Here is a 15,616-nt window from a genome sequence, read left to right on the forward strand (position 1 = left end):
TTACATAAAATTAGACTTCACTCTGGAAAGGCTAAAGCTGACTGAGAGCATAACAAATATTTAGAAATGACACAAAATACACAAATAAGGTAAATTTAGACTTGTTCACCAAAATGTAGAATGCAACCTACCTACCTAGAATTTGTACTAACCTTAAAAATACCTTAGAATTTATCCTAACCTTACCCTAGAATTTGTCCTAACCTTACTGAAAGAGGTAAGGTTAGGATAAATTTTAAAAGTGTCATTACATTCAGGAAATACTAAGGTAATCTCCTAGGACCAAAACAGGTTACAGATGGAAAACAAAAATAACTTACCTCTTTTAGTTGATCAGCACTCCCCCATGACGCAGAACGCTGATGTGACCTCTTTTCTGCACCCTCTTCTGCCCAACAGCTAGGTGTCTTTAAAAAAAAAATATATATATATATATATATATATATGAAATTTTATCTCTACTTCCTAATCTCAAGCAACTGAAACATATTTCAAATTCTTAGCACATACCAGTTAGAGAACTATACTGAAATCCTTTAAATGCTCAGAGTTTCATGACCCTGTGAAATGTTTAAAATATTCTGCCATATTCTGAATTATATATGCTCAAAGATGTCTCTGAGTCATCTTAATTAAAACGTTTGATATCTTCACATCAATAACATTAATAACTTAACTATAAAATTCAAAAGGAATTGTAAAGATACGTGTATTGGTGTTTTTAAAGAGAACAGCCAAACTAAATATGAAATGTTATTTCCACTAAATTTGATAGAGGTAAAATGAATGAAAGTATCTCAAAAACAATAGTATTAAGAATGACCTATATTCAAATATTTAGCTAGAGGGCTGACTGTACTACTTTTTCTGTACTTGGGGAAGAGTAAGTATTCGTATCTTTTTTGAAAAACATCAGGCATTTTTATATAAAAAACAAAGTTATTATAAAGGTGAAAAAGATTAAAAATAGTAAAATATAAGCTAAATAAACAGAATATAAACTAAAGTAATACATCTTCTAAAAAACCTGAACTGTATGTCAGAAAACATAATCATTCTTATCTAAAATATGATCTTCAGTTATTTAGTCATTAATATATACTTCAAATGTAAGACAAACCACTAAATCCCAAATAATGCCATACAGTGGTAAGACCATTTAATAGTCGTATTAAAAAATTAAACAATAGGCTGGGCACGGCAGCTCACGCCTGTAATCCCAGCATTTCGGAGGCCAAGGCGGGTGGATAACCTGAGGTCAGAAGTTTGAGACCAGCCTGACCAACATGGTGAAACCCCATCTCTAAAAAATTAGTTGGGCCTGGTGGTGGGCGCCTATAATCTCAGCTACTTGGGAGGCTGAGACAGGAGAATCACTTGAACCCGGGAGGCAGAGGCTACAGTGAGCCAAGATGACACCATTGCACTCCAGCCCAGGCGACGAGAGTGAAACTCCGTCTCAAAAAAAAAAAAAAATTAAACAATATTAAAATATCATCTTTAATATATGAGAAGACTTTTGTGTAATGTAAATTAGAAAGGATGAAAAACCACTATTTAAAGGGCAATGATTGTCACAGTAACTATATACAGCTTTAAAAATTATTTTTCATTACATGCTGAAAAAGGTATCACTTATATTAAGGCTATACTTGTGACTACATAATATATACGTTCTTATGAAGAAGTCATCAGTTCTATTTTATACAGTTCAAAATGCTTGTGGAAAACTTTTAAAATAATCACCACGTCTTAAAAGTGATGATATTCAAAAACCACTAACAAATGAATGCTAGCTGAATAAATACAAAAATAAATTGCTTGGGCAGTTCACAAGTAAAATGAAGCTGTTAAGTCAATTGACAGAGTAAAATATTTTATTCAATCAGCAAGTCCATGGATAAGAGGTATCAATATATTAAATAAGTTGCTTATAAAACACTTACTTACTAGAATTTCCTATGTTCCGTCCTAGATGACCTACTCTGAAAATAATTCAGCCTCCAAATAATTGTATCCTTAATAATAAATTTATTCCAAAATTATTCAATTGTTTAGTCACTTTTATTTTGATAATTTATATAACTTAATGTTTTTACCTGTCTACCAACTGAGCATTACTCTTATCAAAAATGAAAAGATTAAGGATCATAATCTTTATAACTCAAAGTACATTCACAGAAAACGAGTCAAATTTTTAGCATTTTCTATAATTATTCAAAATCAACATTTATAATGTGAATTATGTTCATTTTGTACAGCTCTTTTTTCAAAGGACATTTACATATACTGTATCTCCAACTTACAGATACATTAATAGCCACAAAAATTCTGCAACTGCTTCAATACTGGCAAGCACGCCAATGGCAAAAGGAACTAAATCTGAGTTCTCTTATCTCACAGATTATCTTCTTTCTTCCTATTATACTTTTCTTAAAAATGAATGTGAAAACCTATTCAATTATTTCAGAGTGTACTATTATTTACACAAAAGAATTACCTACAAAAGAAGTTAGTAGTATATGTACAGTTATGTGAACATAACAATGTTTTGGTCAATGATGGATGGCATACATAACAGTGGTCCCAAAAAATTATAATGAAGCTGAAAAATTCCTATTACCTAGCGATGTCTTGATGATCCTCATCTTGTGTGGGCCTAGGCTAATGTGTATACTTGTCTAAGCTTTTTTAAAAAAGTCTAAAAAGCAAAAAAACAACAAAAACAAAAAAATTAATAAAAGCTTATAGAGTAAGAATAGTTTGGTATGGTTGTACAATATGTTTGTGTTTTAAGCTAAGCGTTATTATGAAAACATCAAAAAGCTAAAAAAATTAGGTTTATAAAGTAAAAATGTTATGGTAAGCTAAGGTTAACATTACTGAAGGAAGAAAAATATTTGTTATAAACTTAGTGTAACCCAAATGTGCAGTGCTTAGAAAGTCTACAGTAGTTTACCTAAGCCTTCATTCACTCACGACTTATTGACCCAATCAGAGCAGGTTCCAGTCCTGCAAACTCCATTCCATAGTATATGCCCTATACAGGCATACCATCTTCTACCTTTATATATTATATTTGTACTGTACCTTTTCTATGTTTAGATATACAAATACCACTATGTAACAACTGCCTACAGTCTGCAGTACAGTAACATGCTGTATAGTTTTTAGGCTAGGAGCAATGGGCTATGCTGCATACCCTGTGTGTAGTAGGCTACACCATCTAGGTTTGTGTAAGTACACCCTATGATGTTCGCACAGCGATGAATGCCTAATGATGCATTTCTCAGAACATATCTCCTTCTTTAAGTGAAAATTACTATAGTTTTTAAAAGAGAAAAATGACTGAGTTCTCTCAATCATGTGACTACAGAATGCATATAATTTAAGTATAGTCATCAGAGTCTTAACTTTCCAAAAATATCCCCCAAAGAGTAGTTTTAATTCCATCAATTTAAAAGTATGAAAAATACTCTATTCTACAAATATATTCTATAGATTGCATTGTCCAATACAACAGCTACTAGCCACATGTGCCTATTTAGATTTAAATTAATGAGGATTTAAAAAAACTAAAGTTCCTTAGTCACACTTAGCACATTTTAAAAGCTCAATAACCATCTGTGGCTACTGGCTGTCATATAGGACAACACAGATATGGAACATTTCCAATACTGAAGAAAGTTCAGTTGGAGAGTTGTGTTCTATACACTGATCACCGATTTTTAATGAGTTATTCTAGCCAAAACAAAACCAAAAGATGGCTACCAAAATCAAATCTATTTAAAGCTGATGGTTAAGAAGTCACAGAAGGTGAACTAACTTGAATCCAATTTATTAAACCTGCGTATTTGAGAAATGTTTTACCATTTCAATCAGGAAAATAACACAAAGTAGCAAAAGTTCTTTCCTTTCATATCAGTAAGCAGCCCCTTCCAACTGGTCTGTTATTCTGTCTGTTAATCTAGACTAGAATTTTTTAAATAGTGCTACATATAACCATGCCCTTGGTGTTAACAAGAGTAGACAAAAAGGGTACCACAGTCAAATAAATTTAGGAAAAATTGTAATATCATACCATCATTTAAAAGAAATGAAACTTCTGTACACTTGAACAATGCAGAACTAAAACCTATCTGTAAGACTGTTAACAAAAAAGGTAGTTTAAAAAAAAAAAAAAAAAAGGCCTCTATGTGAAAAGGATACCTATAGGTAGAAGGGGTCCTTTTTTATTCTCACTCCCTGGAAGTCACCAAAGTCCAGACCATGAAATTTCTTTCCAAACTCTAGGGCCATCCTCCCTTCCAACCTGTGTGAGAACCACTTTTTCTCTAAGTAAAATACAAAGAGAACAATCCCACTGCACAGGACTAAGGAGGCTTCAAACTGAATACCAATAGAAAAATTATTTTTGGTAGATCAACCAAGAAGCTTAAATACTAGGTGCTTTTGTTATATATATCTTTATTCACTAACTAGCAAGGGCCAATACGCTTTTTAGTTTTATCAACTTCAAACCAGCTCAAACTAACTCCTAGCAAAAAACATTGTCAACGTGCAAAAGTCTAAAGCCATTTCAAAAAAACAAAATCCATAAACAAAAACATCACAAAATTCTTTAATCTTGTTTAAATGTTAAAAAATCTATTTTTATGTGGCTCATCACTGGTCTTAAATTTTATTGTAGTTTATAATCGATTACAGAAATATGAGTACTGACTGCTAATTATTTTATAGTACTTAGAGCAATGATAAACCTAGTAAGAAATGAAATGGAATTAGCTGAAAAATCAATGATACTTAAATTAAGAATTAATTATGACCACAGACTAATCTTAAATTATAAAAAACGTTTAGAATAGGTAATGACAAACCCTTCATTATTTACAAATACTTGTTTTTGTTTACAAAAATTTGTTTTTCTTTTGACTAATAAAAAACTTTCAACTTCTTTTAAAACTTTTTAAAAAATATTATTTTGAAAAGTCTATCCTGATGAAGTATTACAAAGCAGCACAAAAGACTGTGGTTCCAGTATAATTATCCTTTGCCTTTCTGGGAACAGTGGTAACCAGATATAGTAAATAGCTGCTTTGGTTAGCAAAGAGTGTAGAAAAAGGCAGAATTCAGCTCAAGCAAAACACTGTGAAAGTTAAGACTGCATTTTTATTTTATGTAAAGTTGGAGGTTTTTGTTTAAGCTTTAGGAACTCAGTAATAGCAGCAGTTATATATTCAGATTTTTTTTATCAAGCTCCAACTCTATGCTAAGTTTTGTGCTCATTATGTTAGACCAGTTTCAAAGTGCAGTCCCCAGAAAAGGAGCAGCATCATCACATGTTAGAAAAGCAAATTATCAGGCTACTAGATCTGGAACTCTTAGATAAGGCCCAGAAATATACTTCTTGCTTTTTAAGCAAGCTTTTCAGATGATTCTGATGGATTCTAAAGTTTGACAACCAGTGTTAGACTAAAAAATTGAAATCAATAAGATACGGATTCTGCACTCAAGATGTCATGTTGACCATATACCCACTCATTTTTCTTGCTAGCTTTGAACATGTTATTGTTTCAAAATCTCTTACATCTGACAGAAAATCAGCAACACAGGTGATTACTACATACCACCAAAAATATTTTTCACACCATTCTAAAAAACACCCACTGAAGTCATAAAAACTAATAGTGCTAAGATGATGACATGAATATCACCAATAGGATAACTAAGTAATGGAGGAGGGAGTGGTTTTCATAAGAATGTAAATACACTCTCCTGCACCTGAACCTATAGATTTGAAGCACCATTTCATATTTGTAAGACAGCAAACACAAAATAACTACTTCTGACTGAATGAATCCTGATCTACTAGGGATTGTTTATTGAATTTTAGAGCCCTCACATGCTCTGGGGTCATTTGTATCATTTCTATGCCATTTCCTACCAGTCCAGACTTAATGTTCATAATTGTATAATCAATAGTTGATACTAGTAATAATGACTTTTCCTGTCCACTTAATTCAATATTATTATATTTAAACCTGGTAACAGTAAAATACTATCTATTCTAGTCAAAGGCAACTAATATGTATCAGTGTCTATTATGTCATAGATACTGTGCTAGAAGCTTAACATGGATTATTTCATATAATCCTCATTGCAATAGGCTATGTTAATAATAATAGTTGTCCCCCAAAAGCTGTTAGAATTCTAATAGCATGGAAAAGTTTTCCCTTGGTTTATAATGATTCCTAACAATATGGTATCTCCCATATCAATCATTCACTTATTCATTCATTTATACAAAATAGTATACCTTGAGAGGCATATTGCTTTCTCATACCATACCATAAACTATGACCTAATTTTAAACTATGATAACTCTATGATCTAATTTTTTTTTTTTTTTTTTTTTTTTTTGAGATGGAGTCCTCGCTCTGTCACCCAGGCTGGAGTGCAGTGGCGCGATCTCGACTCACTGCAAGCTCCGCCTTCAGGGTTCACGCCATTCTCCTGCCTCAGCCTCCCGAATAGCTGGGACTACATGAGCCTGCCACTACATCTGGCTAATTTTTTTTTCTTGTATTTTTCGTAGAGACAGGGTTTCACTATGTTAGCCAGGATAGTCTCGATCTCCTGACCTCGTGATCTGCCTGCCTCAGCCTCCCAAAGTGCTGGCATTACAGGCATGAGCCACCGCACCTAGCCAATCTTAATTGTTAAGGCATAATGTCTCTAACATAAAAATGTCTTTCTCAGTAAATTCTGTTTAATAATATCACACGAATTTTTCATAGAAAATTGATACAAGTTATAACAGGTTGAGAACCAATGTATAGGTCAATGTACAGAACCAACACAGGGCAGGGGACCAGAGTAAGACTGTTATTCCTAATAAATACAACCTATTTCACAATTTTACCTAGAGGGGCAAAGGCATGAGAAAGCAATGAAGAAAAACAGGTTAATTTTGTTTCCAGCTAAATGTTTCTTATAAAGAGAAGAAAACTGAGTATCGGGGTAATGGGGGTATGGGAAAGGCCTTTCACGATATACTTTCTACTTTCGAAACAAATGAACACATAACCTATTAAAATTAATAAGTACAATTTTGACTTTGGTGATTTTAGAGATGATTTGAAACTAATGAATAAAATGTTAAATATTTTAGTTATGAGTTAAAATCTTTCATCAATATAGCTGAGTGTATTCCTTTAGCAACCAACCAAATTACTCCCCAAACCAGGAACATGACTAATTTCGTGTGAACTATTCAACTCTAGGATTCTACAATCCTCTGTCTCATAATTAGATGATGGCTGAGAGAAAAAATAAAGGTGATCTCAACAGCTGTCAGCTCCACAAAAATAATTTAGACCCCTAGAATGCAATCTAAGAGGCAAAAACAGTTAAATCTTAAGGCTTGCTTCCATTTCATGAAGAAGTCCCCCAGCCCCTAAAATGTTTCAGCAACTGCTGTTTCTTAAATACATTTCAACAGCAAGCCCTTGACAAGGGCACAGGAAACTCAGACAGCTGTATAAAGTGTGACTTTTGGTCAGGAAATGAATTTCTGATCAGAGAGAAAAAACAAAGTTTTTTTTTATATCAGTAAGTATTTGAGGTACATCACCTATTCCTTTGACTAAAGTCCTCTCCAACCAAGCTCCTTTCAGGAATGGAGGAAAAGGCTAAGTACTTTAAATATGACATCAACAGAAAAGAATATATATGTTTTAGTTCAGAGTTAGTTAACTTTATCAAATGTTGCCTAAAGCCAAATGCTAAGTACTTAGTCTGGATCTGTTTCTTAAGAACAAATAAAAACAAATAGGGAAAGATGCTGGCACAGAGGCAGGATCATAAAACTCCATACACTGAAGTCTAATGAGATTAAGAGAAACTGCTTTATGTGCTTTTGTCATGTCTCATGTTTCACAGTTTAACTTTTAAAAATTAATTTAAAACAATAAAATACCAAATATAATAACAACATCACCTGGAGAAAGGGAAGTACCAGTATACATAATTTTATTTGAGATCTAACCACCTCATCTCTCACCCCTCAAAGAATACAAGTTTTGAAATCTCTCCCTGATACCAACCAAGAGACCAAGTGCCGTGGAAGAAATTAAGAAAATTTTCTAAAGTGCTACAAACCAAAAACATACTAGGCTAGTAAGTTACTTAGGTAAAATCCTTTCAGACCCAAGTGACAGATAATTCAGATGATATTTATACTGTGTTATGCTAGAGCACAGAGGAAGGAAATCTTGCAAAACCTTTTTATGAAGCAAGTGTGAAAATACTTTAAGGCTCATGAAAAGAAAGTAAGAACTCATTGCTGAATAATAAACAAATATAAAATTAACAAACATATTCACTGATGAAATGGCATTTTCCACATAAAGAATTATTCCTGATTAAAACAAGAAAAACCATTAGTAAAATAAGCATGCATACTCTATGTGTAAAAAGCACACAGGCCTCACAGCAAATGTCAGTATACTTTGTCCAGTGAGTAAACTAGATACATTACCATTAGAGTCAAGAAAGAGGCCAAGGCAGCCGGGTCCAGTGGCTCACACCTGTAATGTCAGCACTTTGGGAGGCCAAGACAGGTGGATCACCTGAGGTCAGGAATTTGAGACCAGCCTGATCAACATGGTGAAACCCCGTCTCTACTAAAAAATTAAAAAATTAGCTGGGTATGGTGGTGGGCACCTGTAATTCCAGCTACTCAGGAGGCTGAGGCAGGAGAATCACTTGAACCCAGAAGGTGGAGGCTGCAGTGAGCCAAGATAATGCCATTGCACTCCAGCCTGGGTGACAGAGCAAGCCTCCGTCCCCCCTCCCCAAAAAAAAGAGTCAAGGCATTCAGTACCATAACTGTTAGTTTACCTGGTTCTGGGAGTGGTAACAAATTCAACTCCAAAAGAGGACGCATACCAAGAAATAAATAATGAAAAGGATGTAGAATTACTATTTGGATGATCGTATCCCTGAAAAACCAAAGAAAATTACCTAAAAAATTACTAGAAACAAGAAAAGTCAAGTTGAAGATGTCCCGTACATAAATTAGATATTAAATATCCTAATTACAACAGCAACCAAAGAAGACAAAATATTTAGATACAAGTTTAACAAGAAATGTGTTGTTCCAATAATTAGTTGTAAAATATTCTGAAGGGCAAACATAACACTTGAATGAATAAAAAGATATACCCCTTTCTTGGATAAGATTCAATATGGTAATAAATTCCCCTGAATTCATATTTAATTGTAATATAAGACATTTTGAGGAATTTGACAAATTACAAAATTAACTGAGAAAAATATGCAAGACTAGCCACACAATTAAAATGAATTATAAGCAATACAATTAAAATCATTCCGTATTTAAAAAGATATTAATGGTATATAGTATAGCATAGAGATCCAAATAAGAATGGAAATTTATGATATAACAATGGTATCTCAAATCAGCAGGGAAAAGATAAATTCTTGAAAAATAAATAAAGCTGGATATCACCTCATGCCTTCCATCAAAATAAACTCCAGAAATATCAAAGATACAAATATTTTAAAAGAAACATAAAACTATTAAAAGAAAATATAGTTTAAATGAAATTTCTTAATTTAGAGTAGAAAAAATCTTTCCCAATTATGGTGTAACGCAAAAAGCCACAAGGCACAGACCACTGTAATAAACACAGCAGCCAGAAATAAAGCCTCGCATATATGGTCAATTGATTTTTGACAAGGGTGTCAAGGCCATTCAATGGGAAAAGGACAGCCTTTTCAACAAGTGGTGCTGTGAGAACTGGATACTCACATCCAAAAGGACAAAGTTGGACTCTTACCTTATACAAAAATGGACTCAAATGGATCAAAGATCTAAACTTAAAGGCTAAAATTCTTAGAAGCAAAGAAGAAAGCTTCCTGACACTGGATTTGGCAATGATTTCTTGAATATGCCAACAAAAGTACAGGCAACAAATGGAAAAATAGATCAACTGGACTTTATCAAAATTTAAAACTAGTACACTATCAAAAGAATAAAAAGGAAACTGGCTGGGCGTGGTGGCTCACACCTGTAATCCCAGTACTTTGGGAGGCTGAGGCGGGTGGATCACGAGGTCAGGAGATCAAGACCATCCTGGCTAACACAGTGAAACCCCGTCTCTACTACAAAATATAAAAAATTAGCCAAGCGTGGTGGCAGGTGCCTGTAGTCTCAGCTACTAGGGAGGCTGAGGCACGAGAATGGCATGAACCCGGGAGGTGGAGCTTGCAGTGAGCCAAGATCGCACCACTGCACTCCAGCCTGGGCAACAGAGTGAGACTCCATCTCCAAAAAAAAAAAAAAAGAGAATAAAAAGGCAACCCACAGAATGGGAGAAAATATTTGCAAATCATGTATCTGATAAGAGATTGGTATCCGGTATATATAAAGAACTCCTAAGACTCAACAACAAAAAACCCAATTCAAAAATGGACAAAGGATATGAATAGACATTTCTCCAGAAAAGAAATGCAGATGGCCAAAAAGCAGATGAAGTGATGCTCAGCATCATTAATCATTTAGGAAACACAAATCAAAAATCACAGTAAGATACCAGGTGTCAATTATTCTTTAAAAAGGGAAAAAAGAAAATAACTATTGGCAAAGATGCAGAAAAACTGGACCACTGGTTGGGCGTGGTGACTCACACCTGTAATCTCGGCACTTTGGGAGGCCGAGGCGGGCAGACCACAAGGTCAGAAGATTGAGACCATCCTGGCTAACATGGTGAAACCCCATCTCTACTAAAAGTACAAAAAATCAGCCAGGCATGGCAGTGTGCGCCTGTAGTCCCAGCTGCTGGGGAGGCTAAGGCAGGAGAATGGTGTGAACCCAGGAGGCAGAGCTTGCAATGCGCTGAGATCATGCCACTGCACTCCAGCCTGGGCAAAACAGCAAGACTCCATCTCCAAAAAACAAAAACAAAAACAAAACAAAACAACAAAAAAAACTGGGACCCCTGTGTGTCGCTGACGGGAGTATAAAATAGTACAGCCATAGTGGAAAACAGTATGTCAGTTCATCAAAAATTTAAACACAGAATTACCCTATGATCTAGCAGTTCTACTTCTGGATATATATATAAAAGAACGGAAAGCAGAGACTCAAAAAGATATCCATACACTAATGTTGCTAGCAGCATTATTTGCAACTGTCAAAAAGCAGAAACAACCTAAATGTCCACAGATGAATGGATAAAGAAAATGTGGTATGTATTTCTAAAGGAATATTACTCTGCCTTAAAAAGGAAGGAAATTTTGACACATGGCTACATGAAGTCATTATACTAAGTAAAATAAACCAGACAAAAAAGGAAAATACTGTATGATTTTTCTCATATGAGGTTCCTAGAGTATATTCACAGAGACAGAAAGTAGAATGATGGCTACCAGAGGCTGGGGTGTGGTGGGGAGGATGGAGAGCTAGTATTTAATAAATACAGAGCTTCAGCTGGAAAAAGTGAAAAAGTATTAGACATGCATGGTGGTAATGGTTGTACAATAATGTGAATGCACTTAATGCTATGGAACTGTACATTTTAAAAAATGGTTAATTCATCTTCATTCATGGTAAATTTCTTTTTTTTCTTTTTCTTTTGGTGCGGGGAGACAGAGTCTCGCTCTGTTGCCCAGGCTGGAGTGTAGTGACGTGATCTTGGCTCACTGCAACCTCTGCCTCCTGGGTTCAAGCGATTCTCTTGCCTCAGCCTCCTGGGTAGCTGGGATTACAGGCACAGGCCACCATGCCTGGCTAGCATGTTATATATATTTTACCATAACTTAAAAAATAGAAAAAAAAATGAGGTAGGGATTTACATTTTATAAGGAGAGACACCCATGATCCATCAAATGGAAAAAGCAAGTCAGTAACATGATATAAAGTATGATTCCATCTCTATGTGTATATGTTTAAACAATATATTTCTATAGGTACAGAAAATTTCTCAAAATATGTACCCCCCAAAAACACCTGTTAATAATACTTAAAGTAGTAGGTCTAGGGAGTTAGTGACTACTATTCATGTCCTTCTATATTACATGGATTATTTTACCATCAGAAAGCATTATTTTTAAAACAAAATTAGACAAAAACCCAAAAATACATAACCTGAAATATTTATTTCTTTTAATTTAGCTGAATTAAAAACATTCTGGGATAATTACAGAATGTCTATAAATGTATCACTAAGCATCCCCGCAAGAACTGAGAAGCACAGAGATTTTATAAGATATTATGATAGGATGTTGACCTTGGCAGGGAGTGGATTCCTAAAGTGGAAATTCTATGTTGAGGCAAGTGACTTTTTTCTTTTACAAGTTACATATAAAAAGCATTAAATCCATCATTTTATTAAAATATAAATCGAATCAGAAGCATTTTAAATCCTCATTTAAAAAGAAGGCGGCGGCAGTGGTGGTTTCAAATCCTCTTAAGACTGAATATATTCACTTGCACAAAGCTTATTAATGAAAATCAGCTCTGTAGATTAACACCATCATATCTTCTAGTTTAATGGACATTTCAAGAGAGGTGACATTTTGAGGCTGAGGTAGCCTGTTTCCAGGGGCTGTTTTGGATGGACTACTCATACAAAGAAAATCGCACCTAATTGTATCAGAAAAAGTTTTAAGGTCCATAAAACTCAAAGAAAGGTATAACAGGAAAATAAACTATTAAGATACAATTTTTTAAATGTTTAAATAAGATTAAGAAAACAACTTAATTAAGCAAATGGCAAAACTCTAAGAAAAAATAACACTTCTAGCGCTTTTTTTTCATTCTATTTTGATACTGATTTTATGCCCACAATGAATCTTTTGAAAAGCTTTTAATTAAGAAAAATAACATACTATGCTCTGAAAGTCCTACAAAAATTTCTTTAAAAGGGTTATACATTGCATAGTAGTCAGTAAAGACTAGATTATAGGATAGTAACCACACAATCTCCAAATCCAAATGACTTAAAACAGCAAATGTTAATTTATTGCTCATACTACATGTATGGATCATTAAGAAGGCTATGCTTGTCACTGTCAGTGACCCAGATGGACAGAGTAGGAGTGAACAGTTACTTCCCCGTCAGAGAGAATGCACCAGTTCTTCAAAGCTTCTTCCCAAATCAAGTCTCATGGCCACACTTAACTTCAAGTGGGCAGAGAAGCAGAATCCTACCATGTGCCCAGGAGAGAGAATGCCAGTATCTATGAACAGCTCTAATCACTACTATACCTGGGAAGTTGTAGGAAATATCTCTGATTATTGCTGTATATGTTATTTTTATTACTTGGCCACTTTACAAAGAATATATATTACTTTCATGTTTAAAAACACACTCAAACACAGAATTTAAAATTTGTCCAGAGACTATACCTAAACTATGGGGTGAAGACTGAGGAACGATTACTTTCTTATTACAGTAACCTTAATTGCAAGTTCAATTTTAAGAGTTGGTAATACATTTTTTGTTTTAAAAAGGTTGTATCTGCAAGGCTACAGTAATAAAATATTAAATTTCACAAATGGATTTTAGTTTTTCTTTCTACAAGGCTAAACAGATGACTCTAAATAACTGGCAGTGATCCATTTCTTCAGAGGCCTTAAAAATGTAAAGCTGTATCTTTTAATCCTCAGAATAAATGTGTGAATGTGCACATCGGGTATTAGTAACTTCAATTTACAGGAAAGAAAGCTTAAGACTGGGTCACAAAGCAGTTAAGTCAGTGGGCCATGAATTTTTTTTTAGCATTTTACTAATAAAAATTTCAAACAGAACAGTTAAAAAAAAAAAAAAAAACTGTTCAGTGAAGGCCCATAAAGCCAATACTCAGCTTCTCTAAATAACATTTTGCTCTATTTGCTCCACTAGGTATCTATCTAGGTATCCACCCATCAATTGATCTTATTTTTTATTCATTTCAAAGTTGCAGATGGCAGTATACTTCATCTCTAAACATCTGAGTTCAGTATTTGTTTTCTGTTCATATTCTGTATTTTTAAAGTTAAAGTTATACAGCAAAATGCACAAGTGTACACTTGGGTAAGTTCCGATAAATGAATTCACCAACATAACTCAAACTTCTATTAAGACATATAACACTGGACAGGCATGGTGGTTCCGGCCTGTAATCTCAACACTCTGCGAGGCCAAGGCTAGTGGATCACTTGAGGCCAGGAGTTCAAGACCAGCCTCTACTGGCGAAACCCCACCTCTACCAAAAATACGAACATTAGCTGGGCGTGGTAGCGGGGGCATGTAGTCCCAGCTACTTCCCAGCTACTTGGGAGGCTGAGACCTGAGAATTGCTTGAATCTGAGAGGCAGAGGTTGAAGTGAGCCGAGATCACACCACTGCACTCGAACCTAGACAACAGAACAAGACCCTGTCTCAAAAAAAAAAAAAAAAAAAAAAAAAATACAACATTTAACTTACAGAAATAGAGAGTAGAATAGTGGTTATCAGAGGCTAGGGGTCCTTGGGAGATGCTGGTCAAAGGACACAAAATTTCACTTATGAGAAACAGCTTCAAGCGATCTACTGTATATCTTGACGACTACAGTGAAATATATTGTATATTTGAAAATTGCTGAGAGTAGATTTTAAGTGTTCTCACCACACATAAAAAAATGTGTATGTTAAATAGACTGATGTAATCATTTCAGATGTGTGTGTGTCTATCAAAGCATCGTGTTGTACACCATTAATATATAATTTTTACTTAATTAAAATTAACTAATTTTTAAATTAAATTAACATTTCCATTATCTCAGAAAGTTCCCTCACTGGGCCTTGATTTGAATACATGATCTGCTTCCAAAGTCTACAATCTTTTCACAACACTATGCTACTTCTTTTTAATATATAAACATACTAAACATATTAAATTTTTTATGTCAAGCTCTCAATAATTAAGGGAGCTGAAACATAGAAATATAAAAGGAAGAACACCCTGGAGACACCCTCCACCAAGGCCAAACAACCCAGGTGTTTAATGTCTGTAGCAAGTTGAGTATACCACCTTCCTTCCATCAATTTCCACTACATAAATAAAACTACTTCTTCCAACCCTAAGAGTTCAACAGTTAATCCAGGAGGAATGGATGACGCCATAAAAAGTCTCATATGTTCATCTCTTATATCTCCAATTAAACTAACAGATGGTTAGGGCAAGACCATTTCTTATGCTTGTGAGGCAAGAAGTAGGTTAGTGGTTAGTGGTTGCCATAAAAGGCAACAGACAGCTGAAGAAAAAAAGGAAATACTTCAGAATCAGCCAGGTCTGGGTTCACTGTCCTCACACTTAATATGTACTACGTACATATTACATAACGATGTAATATGTACATCGATGTACATATTATGTAACGATGTAATATATAATATGTATGTTACATTGTTACGTAATATGTACATAGTACATATTAATGTACAGCTATGTAATGATGTATAAATTACTTAACTTCTCTAAGCCTCAGGTTCCTCATCTGTAAAATGAGCCCTATATTTTACCTTCTTTTCAAAGTCAAGCTTCTCAAATAAATGACCTACATCCA

The 15,616-nt window shown here is 34.3% G+C and overlaps 1 protein-coding gene across 4 annotated transcripts in view; it reads right to left on the reverse strand.

Moving 5' to 3' along the window:
* The window catches only part of GLCCI1 (glucocorticoid induced 1), a 125,279-nt gene that overhangs the window by 67,851 nt on the left and 41,812 nt on the right, over positions 1–15,616 (reverse strand). For all 4 annotated transcript variants that reach the window (XM_007982067.3, XM_007982068.3, XM_038004654.2 and 1 more), the window contains exon 3: positions 321–407. In XM_007982067.3, coding sequence (XP_007980258.3) covers positions 321–407 — 87 coding nt within the window. The remainder of the gene's footprint in view (positions 1–320; positions 408–15,616) is intronic.

Source organism: Chlorocebus sabaeus, chromosome 21 (genome assembly GCF_047675955.1).
Source record: "Chlorocebus sabaeus isolate Y175 chromosome 21, mChlSab1.0.hap1, whole genome shotgun sequence".
NCBI lineage: Eukaryota > Metazoa > Chordata > Mammalia > Primates > Cercopithecidae > Chlorocebus > Chlorocebus sabaeus.